This window comes from Phyllobates terribilis, unplaced genomic scaffold, assembly GCF_046119375.1.
Source record: "Phyllobates terribilis strain yellow unplaced genomic scaffold, ASM4611937v1 Scaffold_167__1_contigs__length_4167997, whole genome shotgun sequence".
NCBI lineage: Eukaryota > Metazoa > Chordata > Amphibia > Anura > Dendrobatidae > Phyllobates > Phyllobates terribilis.
Genome location: NW_027362927.1, coordinates 3,480,792 through 3,508,249, shown reverse-complemented (window position 1 = coordinate 3,508,249; position 27,458 = coordinate 3,480,792). Strand labels below are relative to the sequence as shown.

General features: G+C 43.8%; 2 protein-coding genes across 3 annotated transcripts in view; both read left to right on the top strand.

Annotated features, from left to right (window-relative positions):
- The window catches only part of LOC141207904 (uncharacterized), a 182,986-nt gene that overhangs the window by 83,382 nt on the left and 72,146 nt on the right, over positions 1-27,458 (top strand). The window lies entirely within an intron of this gene.
- LOC141207918 (uncharacterized) lies at positions 1,071-9,482 on the top strand. Of its 2 annotated transcripts, none has more exons than XM_073664486.1 (6): positions 1,071-1,129; positions 4,608-5,062; positions 5,143-5,266; positions 5,350-5,447; positions 5,616-5,706; positions 7,763-9,482. In XM_073664486.1, exons 2-6 carry the CDS (start codon positions 4,799-4,801, stop codon positions 9,370-9,372), a joined length of 2,187 nt encoding a protein of 728 aa, XP_073520587.1. In that variant the 5' UTR covers positions 1,071-1,129; positions 4,608-4,798; the 3' UTR covers positions 9,373-9,482. The 2 variants fall into 2 exon arrangements, with proteins under 2 accessions (XP_073520587.1, XP_073520586.1); XM_073664485.1 differs by having other exon boundaries at positions 7,760-9,482.

Below are 27,458 nucleotides of genomic sequence, written 5' to 3'. Positions count from 1 at the left end.
TCGCACACGCGCGCCTCCGCTCCGTACACCTCGTACATGAGCGCCTCCGCTCCGTACACGCGCGGCTCCACTCCGTACACCTCGTACACGCGTGGCTCCGCTCCGTACACCTCGTACACGCTCGCCTCCGCTCCGTACACCTCGTACACGCGCGCCTCCGCTCCGTACACCTCGTACACGAGCGCCTCCGCTCCGTACACCTCGTACACGAGCGCCTCCGCTCCGTACACGCGCGCCTCCGCTCCGTACACCTCGTACACGCGCGCCTCCGCTCCGTACACCTCGTACACGCGCGGCTCCGCTCCGTACACCTCGTACACGCGCGGCTCCGCTCCGTACACCTCGTACACGCGTGCCTCCCCTCCGTACACCTCGTACACGCGCGGCTCCGCTCCGTACACCTCGTACACGCGCGGCTCCGCTCCGTACACCTCGTACACGCGCGGCTCCGCTCCGTACACCTCGTACACGCGCGGCTCCGCTCCATACACCTCTTACACGCGCGGCTCCGCTCCGTACACCTCTTACATGCGCGGCTCCGCTCCGTACACCTCTTACACGCGCGGCTCCGCTCCGTACACCTCTTACACGCGCGGCTCCGCTCCGTACACCTCTTACACACGCGGCTCTGCTCCGTACACCTCGTACACACGCGGCTCTGCTCCGTACACCTCGTACACACGCGGCTCTGCTCCGTACGCCTCGTACACACACGGCTCCGCTCCGTACACCTCGTACACACGAGGTTCCGCTCCGTACACCTCGTACACACGCGGCTCCGCTCCGTACACCTCGTACACACGCGGCTCTGCTCCGTACACCTCGTACACACGCGGCTCCGCTCCGTACACCTCGTACACACACGGCTCTGCTCCGTACACCTCGTACACACCCGGCTCTGCTCCGTACACCTCGTACACACGGCTCTGCTACATCCACACTGTAAACCCCTCCTGACCCCACACATAAACTTCAGCTCATCCAGCACCATGACAACCAGCACAGCAGAGTCCTGCATCCACTGAGGCCCCTGATCATGTGACCCCTGACTCCTCCCCTCCTGTGACCTCATCACAGCTCCTGTGCGCACAGAGCAGCCATATATGTGGTGGCGGCTCTGCAGCTGGAGGTATGTGGAGACCCCCATTACTGGGCACAGGGGGCATTAACCCCTTCAGCACGGAGACTCTTTTGGGGTCTAGTCTTGCCCCTTTATAAGAATCATAAGGTTTTTGTTCTGTTTCCTGTAATAGATACATACGACCCAACTATGGAGACAGGAAGGGAGGAAACGTATTGTTCTCATAGTACAGGACCCCTTTACTGGCCCCACAGTGTAATGCCCCTTATGCAGGATGTATGATGCCCCCACACAGTGTAATGCCCCCATTATGCCCCTTATGCAGTATGTATGATGCCCCCACACAGTGTAATGCCCCCATTATGGCCCTTATGCAGTATGTATGATGCCCCCACACAGTGTAATGCCCCCATTATGGCCCTTATGCAGTATGTATGATGGCCCCCACAGTGTAATGCCCCCATTATGCCCCTTATGCAGTATGTATGATGCCCCCACACAGTGTAATGCCTCCATTATGCCCCTTATGCAGGATGTATGATGCCCCCACACAGTGTAATGCCCCCATTATGCCCCTTATGTATTATGTATGATGCCCCCACACAGTGTAATGCCCCCATTATGCCCCTTATGCAGTATGTATGATGCCCCCCACACAGTGTAATGCCCCCATTATGCCCCTTATGCAGTATGTATGATGCCTCCACACAGTGTAATGCCCCCATTATGCCCCTTATGCTGGATGTATGATGCCCCCATACAGTGTAATGCCCCTTATGCAGTATGCATGATGCCCCACACAGTGTAATGCCCCTATTATGCCCCTTTTTCAGTATGTATGATGCCCACATTCTGCCCCTGTAATCAGGTGACTGGATACAACACACAGGCAAACAGAAACCCTCTAACCGTATGTTACTTTATCTACTGACAAGGGTGATGGTCCGGACACATATAGGCCATTATGCTCTCCCATGTGGAACACATAACTACGGTCATGCGCAGTCACTGGTACGAGTGGGGCGGTGACAAACAGTTTATCTGGCGTTTCAGTGTAAAGCGTGTCACTTCTGGACATGCATACTAGGGGGTGGACATTATCGGACCACTAGCTCATGAGAAGTAGCGCAGTACATTATTGTAGACAGACTCCATTCTGTATATCCCATGACAATTCACCTCAAGGAATAGGAATGGGTCTCCTAGTCTGGGAGGGGTTTTGGATGAAGTGGGATATTTATATATGAACACCTGGCTATTAGGCACACTATACTGAACATCATGAATTATCATCCCTGTATGAAGCCTCCTGATGAAGCTGTTGGGGAAACACGTTGAGGCGGATGAACCATTCTCTGATGAGTACCATACCTTTTGCTTTATATATACCTTGAGACATATCTGGTCCTATTTAATGTATCAGTGTATTTTTTTGATATATGTCAGAGTTAACTACGGCTTCTGAGAGACAGCCACCAGTGAGCAGGGGCACCATTGTTGAGGGTGCTAACCTCGGCAGGTAGGCAGTATCAACTTTGTTTAGGTACAGGATAGGGTACAGTAGTGACTGTTTCAATTGTTCAGCAGCATCATTGCTTACATCTGTTTATGTACATCCACAACAAGCCGTTCAGCAGGTAATTTTGCTAGTTTTAAGTATAAATAAATATATATCTTGTTAGTCCCAGTTTTCAATTCATATATTTAAAAAAGGTTTAATATTTTATTTTAGGGGGGTGTTCCCACAGTATTGCCCCACAGCTAATGAATGAATACTCACTTAGCCCCATTCTTGGTGCAGATAATAATGAACCCAGTATCTATGAGATATTTTCCACACAATAGTTGGCAAGACCGTATCATCCATAGCGGTCGCCCATGCGGTCTGTATGGTGCCCATGAACTGAGACGGCTCGGCACCGAGCACGCTCTCCTTACCCATCATCACAATTTCAGTGATATCCACATTCCCATGATGGTGATACCATTGAATAGAATAGGGAGTCAGGGAGTTGAAGGGTCCCTGATCCACCATTCAGCCGTTTGTGTGTGTGTGTGTGTGGTGTTTTTTTTTTGTTGTTGTTTTTTTTTTTAAATATCAGGAATTAGGGGGGCAATCATACTGTCTGTGAGCCCTCATTCTGAGCTAGATGGGCACACAGGAGAACAAGGGAATAAGGGAATATTGCTGCCCGATAGGTGTCATCTGTATGTATGTATGTAATACTAACGGCCCCATACACAAGTGTTGGCTGAGCGGTCATTTGGCAGACGGCTATCTCTCCCGACTCCCCCATATGCACCAATATTCCAGCTTTCCTGTGATCTGTATGAGAGAGTCGCCTCCAGACTCCTCTATTGGAGGATTATCCACAGGAAGAACAAACGGATTAGCCTCTGAAATTCAGGATGCCAGATCCTTCTCTGCCCTGACACCATCTGTCGGGAGGCCCCCAAATAATGTATATAGTCTACCAAACCCCGGAAATCAGTGCTTTCATGCAACTTTAGTCTAATGTGTATGGGGGCATTAAAAAGTAACTTATTGGACATTGCCTCTGGCCCGGCCTAATAGACTTTTCTACATTACAGGCCCAGACACCATTATTGGTTATTTAAGTATCGTAGTAACTAGGCATCCCCATACTATCAAGTACTTGAGAGAGGAGGGGCATTCAGTGGAACTCTGTCAAACCTTCTTAGATGCCATGTTTGCCCTTGACAGCAGCAAGTGGTTAAACTGCCAGGGTTTGTGTAGCAGCCGCACCTGTGCCATCCCTGCCTGTACATCTATGTTCTGATGCCCAAAAGAGTTACTTTTTAACATGTTAAACATTTGTTTTAAAATAATTAACAAAATGTTAATATCTGCTTTTTTATGGAGTTTTTCTTGTAATATAGGACAGCCTAAGGCCAGAAATAGACTCCATAAAAGACTGTACATGGAGACTTTGGCATCAAATAACTCCCGTCTTAGTGAGACTGCTACCAAATAATTTCTGTCCACGGTATTTGTGCAAACAAAGAAACTTTTATAAATGCCTCAAACTTCTGTGTGTGAATCAGACCTGAGCTCTAACTTGTTAGAAGATGACAGTCTGGGGAAGATGGGAAACATTCATATAGACGACCGGTGGAGATGTAGTTTGTGACAGACTCTGGCTAAATATGTTAATAGAACGGTAGTAGAAGATGAAGATGTCGTCCTCATCATGAAATAGTTATTTCTCATGTCACGTGTAATGAATATCTCCTGCAGTATTGCTAATGCCGATTCCAGTGTCAGTAAATGAGACGAGAATTAGCAATAAGGAAGATGAGTCTATGAGAAACGTATTCAGCTGCAGACTCCAAGGAAGCAACTGCTTGTTGTCTGTGGCCTAAAATATATAGGTTTTATTACTAGATGTAAAGAAGAAATCTAAACACTGTAAAAAATAAATCTCAAATGTTTCCCTTATTATCTCCAGTAATTGTATTATTACACAGGATTTTTTGATGTTACATCGCTCATCTTCTCATTCAGGTCTCTACAATATCGGATCCTCTCAGTGAAGATCTTCTATATAAGAGAATTTTCCTGATTTACCCATCAAAGATGGATATGGACAGAGACAAGATGGTGGAGGGGATATTACACCTCACCCTAGAGATCCTCTTCCAGCTTACTGGAGAGGTGAGAGATTCTGATGACGTCACATTACATCATTCTTATCTATGGGAATAACAGACAGAACTGGAGAGGTGAGGACTCTGGAAATATCTGTAGTGAGATTTATGAATGTGTCTCTCCATAACCAGGATTACACAGTAGTGAAGAAGACCTCTAGTGAGCGCTGTCAGGACCCTGTTTCTGAGGGATTGGGAAGAACCCTGAGCCCAATCACAGGGCTTCCACTGCATCACCTGGTACATGAGAACATGAATGACCAAAATATCCTAGATCTGGCCTACAAGATGATTGAGCTGCTGACTGGAGAGGTGACATTGCTGGGAATGCTGAGACATTTTATAGTATAGCTATGAAGGGATTGGGGGATGACTGTCATTGTATGTGTCAGATTCCTATAAGGTGTCAGGACGTCACCGTCTATTTCTCCATGAATGAGTGGGAGTATTTACAAGGACACAAAGATCTGTACAAGGACATCATGCTAGAGGTTCTCCAGCCCCTCACATCACCAGGTAATAGACAGGACTAAATACACACGACCTATAATTATCTGTATGTAAAGAATGAATTCAGTTCCTGTATGTGTTTCCTCCAGATCTATCCAGTAAGAGGACAACACCAGAGAGATGTCCCCGTCCTCTTCTTCCACAGGACTGTAAACAAGAAGATCCCAATGTTCCTCAGGATCATCAGGTAGATGGAGAGAAGGTGTCACGAGATCTCCCCTATTTGTCTTGTTTTATCCACCAGTATTATATGTTTTATACTTGTGTAATGAGAACAGTGGAGATGGCAGGATTAGAGCTGATCATAGATGGGACTTCTCCAACTGTCTGTGACTTGTACAATATTTTTTTTCAGGGTGAAGATCTGACCCATATTAATACTATAGAGACATATGAAAGGGGTGATGAGCGGTGTAAAGAGGAGATTCCTACATATGACGACCCAGGTGAGTAGTGACCACTAAATGAAGAGAGGTCACAGATTCTTCTGGTTTACTGGTCATGTAGGCTGGCCATATCACAATCGTGTGACCACCATTTTGCATCTAGACCAAAACCTTTTCTTCCACCAAAAATTGTACAAATGACTTTGGACATTGAAAGCCCTTTTCTATAGAACTTACAACCTGGAAGATCCAACTACCAACTGAAATTAGAAGATCCTGACTTTTACCTGCCCAGATCTGTAAACTACAAAGCTAAATGACAGCATATGTAGAAAGTGCTGACAAGTTAGAAAATCACTTAAAGAAAAATATTATGATGAGCCTGTAAGAGAAAGTGGAGGGTAATGATGCTGTTGGCTTCCTAGAATCCTGATATCTTATTAGATGAATCTACCTTCTCTCCATTCTGTGTTGCTGAATGTGCTCATATGGTCCCTAGAAGACCAGGTCCAGTCTTTATGACCAAACCTCGCTTTTATGATCGGCAACATTAAACGTGCGGTGAGGACCAAGTGTGAATTTCTGTATAATAACAACAGAGTTTCCCTTTATCCTGACTTTTCAATTTCTTTTTAAACCAAATAACTTCAAATAGATAAATTATACAAAAAACATTACACCTGTGCCATGATATATCTCTAAGCTGTGCGTGGCTGATGGCTGTAATATACATTTATTCACGCCTGCAGGAGATGTGTTGGCTCGAGCCCTGGTTTCATGGATTCACTCCACATCATAAATTACATAACATTATCGATCCTAAAGAATTTAGATGCAATTTATCCTGAAATGGGTGGCACTAATACTTTCTCTACTCTTCTGGTCAGGACTCATAGTATCTCCAACAGTCTACCATAAATTAAGTGCAACTCTGGCTTAGTGTTGGAGTCCCCCCCCCCACCCCCCAAACATACATTCTTGTTGGGGATGTAATGTATTTTTTTATCCTGTCTTTTTTTTTACCTGTTCATTCTGTATGATAGTTTGATTGTGGTGGGATCGGCCGGCCTCACATATGTGAGTCTGTAACTCCCTGGTAGTCATTCAACAAAGGTCTCCATTGCCTCTTCCAAATGCCCGAGTTCTAAATTTAAGACATCTCAGCTCTGCACTATTATAAAAAGTTCTCATTAAATGTATATTTCTACTTGATACTCATCTGACAGAAAATATTGGCCCTTACTATAGTTTAAATTGCCTGGAGCTACCAAGAAGCATGCTCTAATTATCCCAGAGAGGTTTCACCACTAGTTACTTTTTTTTTTCGATCTTTTCATTAGATGTGTTATTGTCTAGAGTCAAAAGTTTTGCCCATCACCCTTTAACCCCTCTACATGGATCTGGATTTACACAGAGACCCCTAGGCTTGGACTTGGTGTTGCCTGCTGTTCTGTGGTGTGAGATGACAAGAAGAATAGTCAGGTGGCCGGATCAGAACAAGGAGGGCAGAGAATATACAAAATCAGAAGACACAATAGTAGTCAGTAAACGAGCTGGGATCACAAGAAGAAACTAAGAAGAAAATACACAACATGGGAGCTGAACCCAGAAGACTTAACCAGCGGAGAACAAGGCTGTATCAGGCAGCTTCCAGCATTATGCATGAGCTTTAGTAGGGTGTGGTGCTTTCCATTTGAGTTAAGTAGGGAGCATATTTGACTTTGGAAGAGCAGATTTTGCTGGATTAGTTTATGGAAGCCATGTTTCTTTTCAAGAGTTTTTGAGCCACTAATGATGTGGAAACCTCTGTTTTTCCGTTGACAGATGATGGACCTGAGTGGAGGCTTGTTTTTTGTGAGATGAGTAGAAATTATTATTGGTATCATTTTCGCATATTTCATATTTGGGAGGCAGAATGAACAAACAGTTGAACACCAAACTCTACTTGTTCATGCTATGAGGTTTTCTATTAGACTGTGAACTGTCATTATCTTGGTGAATAATTCAATATTTTTACATAACTTGCCATTTGTACCAACAGATTAAGTAGAAATGTTCAAAAATATGAATTTCAAGAATATTTTATTCAAATATAATATTTTTTTTTACTTAGCAGATGACTGTACTAGGAGATCAGAGGGACAGCTGACATCTTCAATTTTCAAATCAGATGAGCTGGAGATCTCACAGGATACAATTGAAGAGAATGCTATTACTCCAAATATACCATCATCCCTTCCCAGCAAAGATGTGTCATCTGATCCTTTGAAACAGGTCCTATCTTCCGATTCATTACCGACTACTAAGGAAAATCAAAGTCATAAAATAAGCATTAAAAAACTAACTGCTCCTAAAGCTAAGAAGCCATTTTCACGGTCAGAATATGGAAATAGTTTTCCCCTCAAAAAGTTTTTTCTTAAACATCAAAAAATTCACACAGCAAAGAATAGATTTCCTTGTTTCAAGTGTGTGAAATGTTTTAACAAGAAAGCAAGTCTTCTTAGTCACCAAAGAACTCACACAGGGAAGAAGCCTTTTTCATGTTCAGAATGTGAGAAATGTTTTACAGGGAAATCAAATCTTGTTAACCACCAGAGAACTCGCACAGGAGAGAAGCCTTTTTCATGTTCAGAATGTGAGAAATGTTTTACAGGGAAATCAAATCTTGTTAACCACCAGAGAACTCACACAGGAGAGAAGCCATTTTCTTGTTCAGAATGTGGAAAATGTTTTACAGATAATTCAAGTTTTATCAGACATCAGAGAATTCACACAGGGGAGAAGCCTTTTTCATGTTCAGAGTGTGGGAAATGTTTTAACCGGAAAGCGCATCTTGATAGACATCAGAGAACTCACACAGGGGAGAAGGCTTTTTACTGTTCAGAATGTGGGAAATTTTTTTTCCGGAAAGCGCATCTTGATGGACATCAGAGAACTCACACAGGGGAGAAGCCTTTTTCATGTTCAGAATGTGAGAAATGTTTTAACCAGAAATCAGATCTTGTTACACATCAGAGAATTCACACAGGGGAGAAGCCTTTTTCATGTTCAGAGTGTGGGAAATGTTTTAACCGGAAAGCGCATCTTGATAGACATCAGAGAACTCACACAGGGGAGAAGGCTTTTTACTGTTCAGAATGTGGGAAATTTTTTTTCCGGAAAGCGCATCTTGATGGACATCAGAGAACTCACACAGGGGAGAAGCCTTTTTCATGTTCAGAATGTGAGAAATGTTTTAACCAGAAATCAGATCTTGTTACACATCAGAGAACTCACACAGGGGAGAAGCCTTTTTCATGTTCAGAATGTGGTAAATATTTTAACCGGAAAGCGCATCTTGATAGACATCAGAGAATTCACACAGGAAAGATGCCTTTTTCATGTTCAGAATGTGGGAAATGTTTTAACCAGAAATCAGATCTTGTTACACATCAGAGAACTCACACAGGGGAGAAGCCTTTTTCATGTTCAGAATGTGGGAAATGTTTTAACAGCAAATCAGCTCTTGTTAAACATCAGATAACTCACACAGAGGAAAAGCCTTTTTTATGTACAGAATGTGGGAAATGTTTTAACCAGAAATCAAATCTTCTTAGTCACCAGAGAACTCACACAGGGGAGAAGCCTTTTTCCTGTTCAGAATGTGTGAAATTTTTTAATCGGAAAGCGCATCTTGATAGACATCAGAGAAGTCACAGAGGGGAGAAGCCTTTTTTATATCCTTAATGTGGAAAAAGTTTTACTTGAAAAGACTTACCTTTAGCAAAAAAAAATCTTGCTAATAAGTGAGTGCGTCCTATAGACTGGAGATAGCTTCCTGTGACCGAGAACAATGAGACCGTGTCCTTCCTAATCAGTGAGAGAACTGCTCTCTCCTCAAGCCCCACACCTATCTAACTGATTGGTGCAAAAGAGGAGAGGAAGGTACTGGGACCTATGCAGAGGCAGCACGTCCTGACTGAGCAGCTGAAGAACCTAGCTCATGGACCTTTCAGATCATGTAACACTGTTTTACCTATTTTTAAAAGTTGTTAGGTTCCGTTATGAACTGTGCCATTTCTTAATGAGTTTGACCTCCTGAATTCAAATTGGACAATGAGTTTTCCTTTTACTGCTACATATAATTAATGATAAAAGTTTCAGTACTTTGAAACATTATTTTTGTAAATATACCGATGCAGAATATTTTATTATGCCAATTTTCTGATATTTATTTAGAGGAAACTTAGAAACAATTCAAGTAACTAAAACCTGTCTAATCCCTATTGCGAATTTTAAACCGTTACAGAAATTGCACTACAAAATTAGTCCTCATTCAGTGACAACTGTTTTTTGCTTGTTTCTTGTACTCCTGTATCAAATCATCTCTTAAAATTATGCAACAGTAATTTGCATGCATTGATGGATTTCATTTTCCTTGATATCTTTTTCTCTATAGCTGCAATATCTTGGTTACATCTCTCACCATCCTCATCTCTCACTACTCCACAGTTTGGTGTAAGAAAAGTCCAGAATGTAAGAAATTAATCATTAAGGACATGTTACAGCCATGATCCTTATATGTTTTGAGGAGAAATAACACCCAACTCTTCATAGTTACTGTATCTGCTCGAGTTTCCCAAAAAGTTAGTTACCACAAATGCAAATGTAAACCATACTGCTTTTTCCTTGCCCTGCAACGAATGAAAAAACTCCTCATCTTGAAGAAGCTTATGAATCTGAAGTCCAATAAAGACTCCTTCTTTTATATTTGCTTCACTTAACCTTGGAAAGTTATCAATCAGATGCATGAATGCTTTTAATTTTTTATCCATAGCCTTTACAAAGTTCTTCATTAGGCCCAACTTGATAAGATTTTGTTGCCACCATTGCCTAGGTGGGTCCTCAACTTATGGATTCAGGACAATTTACTCCCTTGCTGAAGTGAATGTCAGAGAGGCCAGTCCCTTTTTTTGTAGCAATATTCTCTTGCACGACTATCCCACTCACACAGAAAGCAAAAATGAAAAAGTGAAAAAAAAAACACTTTTTCATTTTTACAAATCAATTTGTGAAGCACCTGGGGGTTCCAAGTGCTCACTATGCATCTAGATAGGTGCCTTGGGGGGTCTCGTTTCCAAAATGGGGTCACTTGTGGGGGAGCTCCAATGTTTGGGCACGCAGGGGCTCTCCAAGCGCAACATGGTGTCCGCTAACAATTTGAGCCGATTTTTCCATTCAATTTGTTAGCGGACACCATGTTGCATTTGGAGAGTCCCCGCCCGGATGTTTCACGGTTATTAGACACCCAAAAAAAAACATGCGGGGATCGCTCGTGCATGGCAGGCAATCCCCGCAAAGTTTTTTTGGCCGCGAAGCATATGAGGTGGAGACTCGAGCATGTCACTCAAATACCCACGATACTCAATGCATACCAGAACACCCGATGCAAACTCAAGTAGCGAGCACTTGCGCTCAACAGTAGTCACCATATCGTCATCTTTTTTTCTTACTTTTGAAAAAAATCCCAACCCCACCCCAACCCTAACCCCAACCCTAACCCCAACCCTAACCCCAACCCTAACCCCAACCCTAACCCCAACCCTAACCCCAACCCTAACCCCAACCCTAACCCCAACCCTAACCTCAACCCTAACCTCAACCCTAACCGTAGCACAATCCTAACCCTAGCACAACCCTAACCTGAGAGTTTATTTTTTACGCCGTTCCTTCTGCAGTATAAGTGATTAGACAACCTTATTCTTCGGGTCGGTGAGACTACAGCGATACCAGAATCATATGGGGTTTTTATGACTGACAGCTGTCACACACTAAAAGACGCATTTTTTGTAAAATCTAGTTTTTGCATCGCCATATTTTGAGAGCTATAATTTTTCCAGATTTTGGCAGACAGTCATTTGACGGCTTGTTTTTTGCGGGATGAGTTGACTTCATTATTGGTGCCATTTTCAGGCACGTGACATTTTTTGATTGCTTTCTATTCTGATTTTTGGGAGGCAGAATAAACCAAAACCAACAATTCAGGAATTGTTATTTTGTTTTTTTTTATTCTGTTCCGCGTGTGGTAAAATTGATAAGGCAGCTTTATTCTTCGGGTCAGTACGTTTACAGCGGTACCACATTTATATAGTTTTTCTATGTTTTGCACTTTTACATAATAAAAGTAATTTTATAGAAAAAAATATTTTTTAGCATCGCTGTATTCTGAGAGCTATAACTTTTTTATTTTTCAGCTGATGGAGCTGTATGGCAGCTTGTTTTTTGCGGGACGAGATGACATTTTCAGCGGTACCATTTTTATTTATATTTGTCTTTTTGATCGCGTGTTATTCCATTTTTTGTTTGGCGGTATGGTGATAAAGCATTGTTTTTTGCTTCGTTTTTTATTTATTTTTTTTACCGTGTTCACTGAAGGGGTTAGGGAGAAGATTGTTTGGAGATGCACTGCGCATGTCCAAAAAATCTTCCTGCTGTCTGGCAATCCGGATGTTGTCATGATGACATCGGGTCGTCATGGCAACATCCTGGAAGCCATGGCAGACAGCGCTGGAAGCCGGAAGAGGAGGTGAGTATCTGCGATCACCTCCCCTTGCCACCGCAATGCTGCGATCGACTTTGATCGCAGCATCACAGGGGTTAATGTTCTGGGAGCGGTGCGTGACCGCTCCCTGCACATAGTACCGGGTGTCAGCTGTGACAATCAGCTGACACCCGGCAGCGATCGCGCCCGCACAGCCTGTGTGCGCGCGCGCGATCGCCATGACGTACTAATACAGGTCTGGCTCTTAAGTCCCAGGGCACAGACGCGTATTCGTACATCTAATGTTGTTAAGGGGTTAAAGACATTTTCATTGCAGTGGTACATTGTAAATTCTCTCCATCTGCTTTCAATGTACATTTTGGTGGTCTTAAAGATGAGATAGAACAGGCTTGCAGAACAGCAAATATCAGCACTGCTGGCAGAAACAGATGATCTTGAAAATAGGTCAAGGCTCAAAGATATACCACTTATTGGTGTGCCTGAAAAAATAGAAGGCGCCTTTCCTACTGAATTCTTTGAAAACTGGCTGAAATTAATAATCAGGCTTGAAACCTTAACCCTCCTATAAGCTGTAGAACGAGGTCATAGGGTGCTCATCTTCCTCCTGGGCTTCCACAAAGACCTGTGCTGGCTAAAGTTTTACACTACCGGGACAAAGATATTATCCTGCGACAGGCAAGGGATCACCCAGATGTAACAATCAATGGGTCCAAAATCTAGATCTTTCCAGATTATTCTATAGAAGGACTGAAACAAAGAGCCAGATTCATTGATATCAAAAAACATCTGAGAGATCTGCATGTTCCATATTCAATTATTATATTTAATAAACCTTTCTGAATTGACGTCTGCAATAAACCAGCAGCACGAGAATTATCCACAAACTTCTCCAGATCCTGATATTCATCGGTTTTGACAAACCCATGAATCTGCAGCAGCTGAACATCAAACTTAAAACGCCAAGAAAAGAATACGGATCAGGTTAGCACAATCTGATACAAATAATCTTAAATGTTTGTTGGGTAAGGCCCTATTTGCGCTACTTTCTCCCTAGTGTTTTATCTTGGATACAGCAGCAGTACCTTGGAATCGTCTCCCGGTCTGGAAATTGTCAAAGGAGAGCCCGGCTGCAGAGGGCATTATCTATATATCTACATCATGGAATACTTTTACAATCGACTATCATCAAGGGTTACAAACTATTAGACAAAATGGAGGATCCATTATGGACATGGACAGCTCTACAAACATTTCCTAATGACAATACGTTTACACTTGAATGGAACTCTAAATAATTGTCTGCACATTATGTTAACTAGTGTTGAGCCACCCCCGTAGTGTTCGAGTTCGGTTCGTCGAACTGTTCTTCGAACACCGTTAAAACCAATGGCAGGCAAACAAAAACACATAGAAACACATAGAAAACACCTTCAAAGGTGTCCAAAAGCTGACAAACTGCTCAGAAGACATAACTAACACATGGAAAAGTGACAAGTACATATAGTCATGCGAAAAGAAAAGAGGTGGAGGAGTAAAAGGAGGGGGAGACACAGATATAGGCATGTCATGCCCTTCTAAAATCCAAAAAGTGAGAAGCCGACACGGCCAGTCCGTTCCTGCCTGTGCCACCTCTGTGTCGCCGGGTTTGTGCCAGAGCCGCGGTGGACCCTGACGGCCAGCCCCCCTATCCCAATACTGGTGCCTGTCCGCCGGTGGGTCGAGGCCCCCCACGGTGGGGGGGGGGGGAGAGTAACATCTGCAGAAGAAAGACCATCTTCCAGCCAAACTAAGATGTCGACTTCTTTTCGTGGACAATGTGATACGATCCCATTCTTACGGACACGCCCATCGCTACAAATTCTAGATGAGGCACAAAAACAGCAGGTGCTTCAACGGATATCAAGTGCTCCTTCAAGTGGGCTCTCAATCACCTCAACTTCAACAACACAAATACTCCAGTCCTCAGAGGTGTCACCCCAATCGCACTTGCTTCCTCACAGCTCCCAAGTCTCCAGCTGCCCGTCTAAGTATGGGGTAATACAGATGGCTGAGTCTGCCCAGCTGTTTACTCATACTATAGCCTGGGAAACGGAGGTCTGCTCCAGAGCTTCTGTTAATCCAGATGAGGAAATGATCTGATCCGATGCCCAGAATCTTTATAAGTTGGATCCAGGACCAGATGAAGAAGGTTCTGAGCATAATGTAGACCCTTGTTCCCAAACTGTAACTCCTGTTGGTGGAGACAATGATGAAGACGATGATGAGACTCAAATACCTGATTGGAGCGACAACTTGACTTTTCGGTCAGGGCAGGAAGAGGTTGGCTCTGAGGGCGACGGGTGTGATAACACACAGGGTGATGATGACGAGGTTGGAGATCCCACTTACTGTCAACCCACAGTCAGACAGTCGATGAGGTCAGCAGAGGAGGTGGAGGAGGATGTGACTAGCCCTGGGGATGGGGATGACTCGGTACCCGGGCATTTGCCTGGCCTTGGGGATGTCGCGGTGGTCGGCTCCCTGGCCCGTACCCTGGGGTCTCTCTTTAAAAGGGTGGATAATTGTTAATTTTATAAGAGTTCATGACGCCACCTGTGGTATCTGGTGACAAGCACCAGCGCTGCAGCAGTCCACTGAGGCCGGTGATAAGGCAGCTCGATGGTATAGCTCCCCACAGGTGGAGCTAGGTCTCAGGGCAGCGTATGCAGGGGGAATGCAGGACAGGCGAGACCCAGCTGGGTCAGAGCAAGAACGGGAACGGACACGGTAGTCACTTCAGTACCTTTTACTGGTGGAAATTCAGGCACATCCCGGAGCACTGTAGGGTGAAGGGTGCATATCAGGATCCTCCCCAATGAGCGGGTGTAGGGCCTCCTGTTTCTTGCCTCTGCGTAGTAAGTTTCTGACCTGCCTGGAGCTAGGCCTAACTTTGTCTCTGTCCTGCGCTGGCTGACCTTGTGGTAGGGCCTTCTCTTGGAGTTCACGCTCCCAGTATGCGGGGCCTAAGCGTCTCCTGGCTCTGTTACATATCAGCACCTTAGCGATCCTGGGACTTGTAGTTCTCCAGGGATTCCGGTTATGCCTTACTGGGTCATAGAGATACCGGTAAGCTCGGATCCTGTGTCCGGTAAATGCTTCGGGGTGAGCTGGTTAAGCTCCTCTGCCCCTTATGTACTAACTCGCCACTCGCCTTCGGCCTACTCGGGCCCTCACTAGGCTATACACACTAACGGCAGCTTGCCGCGCTTCACTGATCTTACGGCACCGGCACACCTTAAGCTCTATCTGGGCTCCCTGAATCTAGCAAGCAGGAGCCTCGTGCTCCACTGCTGAACTATTAACTGCGTTCTCTAGACTAGACTGAGCTCCACTGCAGACTGACCTCTCTTAGGCTTCTCTACTGCAGGAACTCTTCAGAGGAACTGAACTGCCTAACTCCACCTTCCCTATTTATATCCCTAATGGGCTCCCTCTGCTGGTCTGAGGTGGAAGGTGGAGATGTGTGAATGTTTATGGGGGCCTCTTGTGGAGGATTCCATCAATGCACTCTTGTAGGATCTGTGATACCAAGCGCAGCGGGGCATCACAGATGCTATTGACGACGAGGTTAGGTTGCGCCTTCCTGAACAGAGACGGAGTACTGGAAGCACGTCAACAACTGCATCCTCAACCACAACTCTGCCTCTGACCACAAGTCGTAGTGGCTCTTCAGGTCACATGGGCTCTAAGCCTTGCATAGCCTGGGCATTTATTCAGATCGATAAGGATGACCCAACTCGTGTTATCTGTAATATTTGTCAGCAAAAGCTAAGTAGAGGCCAAAAAATACATAGTTTGAGTACTTCATGCATGTACCATCACATGGATATGAAGCATAAGTTGCAGTGGGAAGCTCACTGTGCTACAATGCGGCCTAGCCGGCTGGGCCAACCACCGTCTGCCCCATCTTGTGCATCTGCAGCCTCTTCATCCTCTGTGACTGGGGGGACAGCAGTCACACATGTTTTTGGACGCAGACCTGCCACCTCTTTACCCGCAACAGCCAGTGTGATTGGCAGGTCGTCAGTTCATTGTGAAGTGGAAACACCTGCTAGTGTTGAGCGCTCTCCGACATCGAGAGCACCACCTTTGGATCAAGGCAACCTAACATGTCCGCCTGCATCTTCCTCACAGACCGGCAGTTGCCGGGGACACCCTACTCAACACCGTCTAAGCACAACAGCCAGCCCTCGGTCCCTCAGATGTGGAAAAGTAAAAGACCATTTCCTCCTAGCCATGAGAAAGCTAAGAGGTTGAATTTCACCATCTGCAAGCTGTTGGCTACAGAAATGCTGCCTTTCCACCTGGAGGACACAGAGGATTTTCAAGACCTTATGTCCGTCACAGTGCCCCAGTACCAGATGCCCAGTCGGCACTACTTCTCAAAGAAAGGTGTGCCTGCGCTCCACTAGCATGTCGCACACAACATCACCGCTTCTTTGAGAAACTCTGTGTGTGACAGGGTGCACTTCACCACAGACACTTGGACGAGAAGGCATGGACAGGGGCGTTACATGTCGCTGACTGGGCACTGGGTAACTATGGTGACAGCAGGACAAGGGGCTGCTGTCCAAGTCTTACCGGCCCCCCGAGTTGTGTGTTAATCCTCTTTATCTCGAACTTCCTCCACTGCTTCTGCCTCCTCAACCTCCTCTCGGTCCTCCACCTGCACCCAAAGCCTGTCTGGTAATGCCACCTGCTTTCTAACTGCGCAGAAGGAATCCTGCACACCTCCTTACTATGCTGGCAGCAGGGCTCAACGCATCAGTGTTTACTTTGAAATGTCTGGGAAATGTGAGTCACACAGCTGAGGAGTTTTGGTCAGCTCTGGAGACCCAGTTTCATGAAAGGTTGTCTCCACTGGACCTGCAACCAGGGAAGGCCATGTGCGACAATGCTGCAAACCTGGGTGCGGCACTTCGCCGGGGCAATGTCACACACGTGCCTTGTATGGCTCACGTGTTGAACCTGGTTGTCCAGCAATTTTTAGCCCACTATCCCGGACTAGATGGCCTTCTGCAGAGTGCACGGTCGCTGTGTGCTCACTTCCGCCGTTCGCATCCCGCAGTTCAACGACTTACATCTCTACAGAAGTCGTTGGGCCTGCCAGTTCACCGGCTGAAATGCGATGTGCCGACACGGTGGAATTCAACTCTGCACATGTTGCAGCGACTGTGGCAGCACCGACAAGCCCTGGTGCAATACGTTCTGACGTATAGCCTGGGCCAACGAGATCCAGAGGTGGGGCAAATCACGCTGGAGGAGTGGTCTCAGATCAGGGACCTATGCACCCTTCTGCACAGTCTTGAAATGGCGACGAAGATGTTTAGTGCTGACGATGCCATTATCAGCATGACTATTACGGTGATTTACATGCTGGAGCACATGTTAAACAGAATTCGGAGTCAGGTGGTGGGACAAGAGGAGGTGGAGGAAGTAGAGGAGGAGTCGTATGCGGAAGGGATAACCTCTCCAAGGTCCAGACGGTTGGCAGCACCAAGGCGGCAGGCATGGGAGGGTGGGGGAGAGGGATTAACCAGGGCGCATGGTAGCAGCCAAACTGTTGAGGAAGGTGCAGGAGCCGAGGAAGAAGTGGAGGACGAACTGGCAATGGGCATGGAAGACTCATCTGATGAGGGAGACCTTGATCACATTTCTGTTGTGCGAGGTTGGAGGGAGAGGGCAGAGGAAGGAAGCATGATTCTTACCTCGCTACCAACACAACAAGGACTTGGTCCTTCTGGATGCGCAAGACACATGAGTGCCTTCTTGCTGCATTACCTGCAACATGACCCCCGGATTGTCAGAATTCGAAGTAATCCCGACTACTGGGTTGCCACACTCTTAGATCCCCGGTACAAAAGTATATTTGCCGAAATAATTCCTGCCATAAAAAGGTATTGACGAATGCAGGAGTATCTGTTGCAGAATCTTACATGTGCTTTTCCACAAAACACCAGTGGTGCACGTAGTGAATCTCACAGTTCTAACTTGCCAACGGTGGGACTGTCGAGTCTTCATCACTCAAACAGTAACAGTAACACAGTATCTGCTGGTAACAGCAATTTTGTGGAATCGTTTCACCACTTTTTTAGACCATCCTTTGCAAGGCCACAGGAGACAAGAAGTCTGACACCTAATCAATGCCTAGAGAGGATGGTACAGGAGAATCTCCAAGTGAACATCGAAGCCATGACTGTGTCACTGGACCCTTGCTCATTTTGGTATTCCAATCTTGAAAAATCGCCGGAGCTCGCCACTCACGCCTTGGAGATCTTGTCATGCCATGCAGCCAGCGTTCTCTCTGAACGTGTGTTCAGCGCTGCTGGTGGTGTGCTGACAGATAAGCGCACGCGGCTGTCCACTGAGAATGTAGACAGACTCATGTTCATAAAGATGATCAAATCATGGATTCGCAAGGACATTTCTACCCCTGTGTCATCCTTGGGAGACTAAAAGCTTGGGGATTTGGTAAAATCACCTCACCAACCGTTTTAAGCAACAGTGGGGCAATTGATGCCACTTAACCCTAGAACGCATGACCATAAAAATCTACACTTTCACATACCTGGGGCCCTTTAGGCCCGTGTGCAAATAACATGGAATAACTCAAACTCAAATGACAAACAACTATATACATGAAGAATACCTAGAGTTTCAAAATTCTAACTAAAGCAATCTTGCAGAAAATAGAAAACAATTAACTGGGCGGGCCTGCAAGGCCACAGGTATGCGTTCTAGGGTTAAGTGGTGTCTGTGCCACAATTTTGGGAGTCCCCTTGCTGTGTCTTACGTGACGTTGGCATCGTCAATTCCAGGTGGGTTGGGTCGCACCCCCCCCTTTTAACTGTAAGAAACTACATACACTATGGCTTGGGGTAACACAGATGGTTGAGTCTGAAGAGCTGTTTACTCAGAGGTCTGCTCCAAATCTTCAGTGTCTGCTAGTCAGCGTAGAATTTTTAACTGCATCTAGCCTAGGCAATATTTTGGGCGTAGTAGCCCAGCTGCGAAGCAAGCTGCACCGCCTGTGTATCTAATAAGAATTTTTAAATTAATCTAGCCTAGGCAGACTGTGGGGACCCCCAACCAAACCCAGATGCTCAGCCCCCCTACCGCCCCCCTTTCATGGACAACCCAATAATGTAACTCTTACAACTGGATGGGTGAGGATCGGTCACAGCTTTATTAACTCTTTATACTCATTCCATTAGAAAGGCATTTTATTTCTAAAATAATTCAGCTTGTTGCAGCATGCCCTGGGTCCCCACTCCGGCAAGTTGGCCAACAAGTGTAACTCTCCAACATGTCCTTTCTATTTCCAGGCCACGGAGGATCCAGCGTACTCGTATGCAGGACTCTGACCCCCACCCATCACTCTTAACGCTTGTTCCACTCCGTCCTGGAGTCCTGACAGGAATATGTCCAGTCCAATATCTATTAAGTGAACACCGTCGGGCCGTATGAGGCCTGCTTTATCTCCTTCCAGTTGTCGGTGTCGTATCACTACACCGCCTCTGTCTCTTCTAAATTTTGCCATCCGAATATTTATTACCCGCCTTGTCCATTCGATGGCCGTGATGTCTCGCGCACCTTGCCATACCGCTATCGGCACAATCTCTGACCATACTATAGCTAATTTTGTGAAAAATTCTCTGAAGCGCTCAGTGTCTAGTTTCATTATTGCCATTAGTTATGCGCTCTTGTGATGACCTAGGTTGTTTCCCCCGGCCTGTATAACTAAGATGACCGGACCTCTTGCCTCTCTCTCCCTACCTTGATTACCTCCATTAGTACCTGTGGCCATAGCAGGCCTCTAATACCTCTCCAGTTGAAATATGTGTTATGAAACTCTAATTTCCTCCCGCCTGGGCGGACTTTCGCCCTTTTTTGTGCCCAATATATATACGAGTGGCCTATCACTCACACTGTTGGCTTAGCGTCACCTGTAAAAGAAACAAACCACGTTAGGATAACAAGTCCGGTCTTATGTATCTCGCCAAACACGTGGATCGCCATCTCCCTATCCTCTGAACTTCCGTTTCTGACAGTCCTGCTCTTGCTGCTTCCATGGCCGCACCTATGCGGAATGAGTGTGTCCCGTAATCTTTGGGGTGGTTCCCTGCCAATGTTATGCATTTATTAAATATAGCTTGGAACAGGTATCTTGATAATGGCGTTCCATCAATGTGTGATACGAAGAAATTACTTTGTGATCTGATGGTTAGATATGTTTTTACTATTGTTACCCGACTCAGTGTACCGTTTGTGGGTTGTAGAAGTACCCAAGTACCCCTGCCCGCTGGAACAGTTTTCGATTGGTGTATGCGCACACGTATTGCATTATTGGCTATGACTACTTCCTGGTGTAATAAGCGTCCACTGGTGGTAATTTTGGATTGAGGGACTAATTCGCTTATACATAGCGCCCCGAAGAAGGCGATCACAAATGCAGTAGACATTAGTGTTGCTTCAAATTGTGAGTGTCATGTTAATGGTGTTAGGGATAAGATGTGAGAAATCAGTTTTAGTGACACGGGACGGGACGTCTACATTCCTGACTTGGCTGACCCCTTTTCCACCCTTTTATGGATTGTCTGATGATGAATCTTTGTCACATCTCCCCAATTCAGTAGTTGGAAGTGAAATGCTACTCCGGTCAGACACCGCTGCGCTGACGCCCCTGATATGCCCCTCATCATTAGCTGGTGGAGAAATTCTATGGTGACTTGTGATCTGGCTTGTTCACATTGGTCAACCCGTCTGCCTGCTACTAGTCGTGTCCACTCTTCCCATGCCTTACCGTATGCTTGCCACGTTGACGGGGCAACTGACGCTCTGATTAATGGCATCAACTATTCGCCACTAGATCCCATAGGGAGGGTGGGTAACTGTTGCCCGATGGGTGGGCGTTGTGGAAGAGCTCTGTGAAAATCTGCCAATTGAATTGTTATAAAGCGTTAGCAGCAGCTTTATACCCCTCAGCATAGTGGCTAGCGCGGACCCATACATTGTGTTTTAGGCACAGGAATTCTAGCCTGCGTAGTAGGCCTAGCACTGGGAGAGACGATGATGCCATCTTATTAATGCAGTGCGCTAGGCTGGTGTTTTGTGTTATGAAGCGTATATTTTTGTTAGCCAGGCGCGCGCCCCATATTTCTATTGCTACCACTATTGGGAAAAATTATTTTCAGGGCTAGATGCAGCTAAAAATTATTATTAATTTCAAAGCTGGTGGAGCTTGGTATAGATGGCCTAATACAATGAGTCCCACACACTGCTAGAAGCCCAAATATTTTTTCAGAGGTAGATGCAGAAAAAAATATATTCAGTTTGCAACCTGATGGAGGTCTGTATAGATGGATTAATAGAACAAGTCCCACACACAGCTAGAAGCCCAAATATTTTTTCAGAGGTAGATGCAGAAAAAAATATATTCAGTTTGCAACCTGATGGAGGTCTGTATAGATGGATTAATAGAACAAGTCCCACACACAGCTAGAAGCCCAATATTTTTTCAGAGGTAGATGCAGAAAAAAATATATTCAGTTTGCAACCTGATGGAGGTCAGTATAGATGGACTAATAGAGAAAGTCCCACACACTGCTAGAAGGCCAAATATTTTTTCAGAGCTAGATGCAGATAAAAATTATATTCAATTTGCAACCTGATGGAGGTCAGTATAGATGGACTAATAGAACAAGTCCCACACACAGCTAGAAGCCCAAATATTTTTTCAGAGGTACTGTAGATGCAGATAAAAATTATTTTTAATTTGCAACCTGATGGAGGTCAGTATAGATGGACTAATACAACAAGTCCCACACACAGCTAGAAGCCCAATATTTTTTCAGAGGTAGATGCAGAAAAAAATATATTCAGTTTGCAACCTGATGGAGGTCAGTATAGATGGACTAATAGAACAAGTCCCACACACAGCTAGAAGCCCAATATTTTTTCAGAGCTAGATGCAGAAAAAAATTATATTCAATTTGCAACCTGATGGAGGTCAGTATAGATGGACTAATAGAATGATGCTATGCCCAAAAGATTTTACTTCACTAGGTGCAGTAAAAAAATTGGTATTCTATACACAAGTGGTATATCTTGCAACACAGGCTACTCCACTGACTAACACACTCTGCAATAGGCCAAAAAGGATTAGCTTTGCTAGATTCAGCCAAATGCTGTGAAAAAAACTTGCACAGCACTGGCACAGACCTGCCTGGCAAAAACTGATAGGAACTGATGTAACCTAGTCCTGAAAAGGACTCCAATTACAATTAGTCTTTACTCCCACAATCTATCTATTTAAGAGCACAGACCTGCCTGATAAAAGTCATAGGAAATGCTGTAACCTAGTCCTTAAAAGGACTGCAATCACAACTATTCCCTACTCCCAAGCTATCTGTAGATTTGTGCGAAAATTGGCTTGAAATTAACAAGGTATAGCGCACACAGCAACAGCGGTGCCGTCTAACACGCAGCTGCAGCAGTGAGAAAATGGTGGCGACGGGGAAAATGGCTTGGTCTTATAGGGCAAGGACATGTGACATACACTGCCAATGACACATGCCCTTGCTTGTGTGAAAAAAAGCACTTCGCTCCGTGTGTGCACTGCTGATAGGCTGACAGATTGCACCTCCCCACTGTAAATGCGGGAAAGAGAAAAAAAAAATGGAGATCTTCATTGTTCCTGCAGAGATCCATCCCCTGCCCCTCCCCCCACCCCGCTGTACACTCAAACTGCGTATTAACATTAATTTTCATCATTACTGAGAAAAAATCCAGTTATGATTTTGGTGCACGAACAGTTATCGAACATAACCTCGAACAGCCGAATTTTTCTCAAATTGTTCGTGTTCGCCGAACGGCTCGAACACCGCCCAAAACAGCTCGAATTTGAGATTGGCGAACAGTTCGAGTAGAACAACGCTCATCTCTAATGTTAACATGTTTACATAAAAAGAGAACACAATTGTGTGAAACTGCAACTGAAAAAGTTCTATATTTAGCTAAGGACTGTGAAGACCTGGGGTATTCTGTTGGCATAATACTACTCAGACAACACAGTGTGAGGGTAAAGCAGTGTGACAATATTTTATTGAACCACCAAACGGACATTAAACAGAACAGTCCCAACAAATACCTAAGATGGTACAACATTACACAGTCTTGTCCTTCTGCTGACTCGTCAGGGATAGAACTGTGATTTTGGGACTTCCAGGGCCAACTACCTCAACCAGTGGCCCCCGCTTTTGGCGGGCGTCCTCAGAGAGGAAGTAGCAGCCAGCTTAGGAAGCTGACAGTCCATCGAGGTACAAGGCCAGGAGACCCAAGGGTCCCACCCTGGCCTCTGAGAGTTTCCATGGGTTCCAGGCGACCCGAGGGTCCCACCTGGCAGCCCCTAACAACATATCCATGGGGCCAGGTGACTTCATCGTTCCAACCTGGTCTCCACAAATGTATCCATGGGTTCTCTGATGGTCAATGGAGCAGCTCCGTATCCTTCCAGTCAGGGCCGTTCATCCTTAGGCTGGAATCATGTAGAATCCAAATCTGTGTCTTTCTGGATTGAGCCATGCTACCAAGCTGATGCCCTGAAAACTCTGACTGATTTTTGATTCTCTCTTTCAATTCTCACTGCTACAGAGGCATATGTCCCTTAAATAGTTACAGTTGTCCTTTCATGTATGCATCCACAGGTCAAGGATTAGGGAGGGTATTATTCCACAGGGCTCATGTTTCATTGTTTGAGCATTTAATCATTTTATATAGTTGGTATAGCAGTGGGCTCTTGTAAATCAACATCTAGATGGCTTTAGTAAATATGCAATTAGCATAATAACAAATATCATTGTTTAAAAACTAAGAGTTTTCAACATTCAGCTTTATGCAAATAATCATATGTCCTTCTTGACCAGCCACAGAAATACACATACATTCACAAGTCAACACAATAGTGGATTTCTCTTAGCTTAACAAATGTAGACTTCTGGCTTATTAAGATAAAAAGCTGTTTTGTCACAAGGACCTATTAGGCTATGTGCCCACGTAGCGAATTTCAAGCGGATATGCTGCGGAATTTCCGCAGCGTATACGCTTGGTAAACGCTATGTAATCTGCCCCCCCATGGTCCCCAAGGGGATTCCGCAGGTTCAATGCCCATGCTGCGGATTTTTCCACAGCGTTTTTGCTGTCGGGAAAAATCAACAGCATGTTCATTAATTTTACGTTTCCCCAAGCGGAATTGCCTTTTCAGTGCAAGAAAAAACGCAAGGCAATTCCGCATGTGGAAATCGTGCGATAAACGTACGATAAACGCGTGCGGAATTCCACATGCGTTTATCCGATAGAGGACATGCAGAAATGAAGCAGAAAATTTCTGCTTCATTTCCGCAGCGTGGGCACATAGCCTTAAGGTTTGAATCTCATCCAGAATATAAAAAAAATAAAAAATTCTAACACTATCACATCCATATTACAATTAGACCATGAGCCAATAATGAATAAATCGAAGAAACTGCAAAGAGACAGGGATCATTATCGTATTATAAAAAAGAAAGAAACACAAAGTGTGCCCTGAGTGATCAAAAAAAAATCTAAAATTTCTCTACCTATACAACTAAAGGACAAGGCTAATGAATGTATTGATACAAAAAAAAAATTAAAAAAAATGAAAATATTAAGATCGAACCGAAGATAACAAATAACAAAATAATTGAGAAAGTGCTACCAAATAGAATTGAACCTTTATCAATTGCATCAGTTGAATCTACAAAAATTACTGTAAGCAGGAGAACAAATTTGACAAACACTCCTCCTATACAAAATTCAAATACACTACTTCCATCTTCTGAATGGAAAACCTCTACCTTCATTTTGGTTCTTAATGAAAAAAAAACATCTAGACAACATTAGACTACAAATAGAATAAATGAATGAAGAAAGGGAAAGTGCTTGTGTAAGTAGAAAATAAAACTGAGACAACTAGAGGCAATAAATTAAATAAGTCTAATTCCACCTAATGAAATTGAATCTCTAATCAAATTCTCTGATCCCACTTCTATTCCACTACTGGACCTCTCAGTATATGACACTACATCAGACATTGTTTCCTCTACTAAAAAAACAAGCAATATTATCATAGTGGACAATACCACAACTGGTACTAAAGGTCTGGTACCTTTTTTACCCCGGGCTGTGTCCCCCAAGAAAGGGCAATTAACCAATACTTCTCCCCCAAACCAGGGAAAAGAGAAAACCTATTAGAGGAACACGAGGAGGAAGAAAAGAGGGAAAATAAACCTACCCCAAGCCCCAAACAACATATCCATGGGGCCACAAATATTTTTAATCTGTCGGACTAACTTTTATCAAATGATGAGAAATGAATGTTATCAAAAGGACTTTCCTTTTGTCCCACAAACAAATCCAAAGACTTTGGTCTTTTTTTTAAATCTTCAGGTATTTACGAGGAAAATGACTGAAAATACATTTTACAATAAATAAAGTGAGAGAACAGCCTGTTTTATCTTCATCACAAACTGATTTACAATTTCATGTGAATGTAAAAACAAAATCCCATTTTTATCCGATCGAGAGTAAGGGACATCACATTAGCACCTTCCATGATATAGTTCTTGATAAATTAAAATAACTTACAATTAAAGGAGGCCCACCACAAAAAATAAAAATAATCTTTCAATATCTGAGAAAAAAGCCCTATAATCCTTACGTAATAATGAGAACTTAGTCATTAGAGCTGCTGATAAAGGTGGGATATAGTAATACAAAACTGCACAGATTATTGCAGAGAAGCATACAGGATAATATCAGATGTGGAATACTATCAGACAATTCCTTCAGACGCTTTACCTAAAGTGATGCTAATTAATAATAGTTTGATCAACAGAGCAATAGAGGAAAATATAATAAATCTAAAAGAAAAAAAAAATTCTCTTAATCAAAAATCCCACTATTTCCTTCTTTTATCACCTTCCAAAAATCCATAATAGTCTTACTAATCCCCCTGGAAGACCTATAATATCAGGCATTGGATCTCTGACGAGCAATCTGTCAGAATATATTGACAAAATAATGCAGATTCATGTGTCAAAATTACCTAACGATCTAAAAGATTCTACACATCTAATTCAACTTCTACAAGAGATACAATGGGAGCCGAATTATGTTTTTCTCACATTAGATCTATCATCTTATATTCAAATATATTAAATGATATCGGATTGACATGTTTCAAAAAATATTTGACCGATGTCAGATTGTCCAGTAGACAAATCCTTCATCTACACAGGGCTATCCTTTATTTAAAAAAATAATTATTTTACATTTGAAGGTGAACATTACCATCAGACGCGAGGCACTGCGATGGCTTCAAAGGTCGCACCAACCTACGCAAATCTATTCATAGGGGTATTTGAGGAGATTTTTATTCAAAATAATAAATGGAAAAAGTATATAACTTTATATAAAAGGTTCATTGATGACCTGTTCTTTATATGGGACAATTGTAACAATAACATGCAATCCTTTTTGCTACATAAATTCTAATTGAGGTATTTCCTTCTCACCCCTATATGATTTTGTAAATATCAATTTTTTGGATATAAATGTATTTATAAAGGAATATTCCATATGTACGAAAACCTTTTTCTTAAAAAGTTGACATAAACAGTTATTTATATCCATTATGTGAAGTGGCTGGATAACATCCACAAAATCAATTCAAAAGAATTGAGAAGAATTGTAGTGTTGACATTGATTTTATAACACAAGCCAAAATCTTGCAAGAGAGATTTGAAGCTCAGAGATACCCAAATGGATTAATCAAACGAGCCTATTCTAATTCAAAGAAATATGGTCAGAAAGCACTACTAGAAAATAAGAAAAAATCAGTCTGTAAATGGATATGAATTCAATTTTATCACCCAGTTTAATTCCTGCCATAAAGAAATACGCCAAATTTTTCAGAAATATTGGCACACATTACAAAGTGATCCTATTCTTGGAAAATCTCTACCTAGAAACCCCATGATCACTTGTCGTAGTGCGCCCACAATAAAGAATATTTTGGCCCCTCGCTGCTTCAAATCATACTCCTCAAACAGTATACCTAATCAGATAAACCTAATGGTATATACAAATGTGGATCAAGGAATTGTTTGTGTTGTTTATCTATAGATCACGGTGTCGATAGTTTTTCCTCATC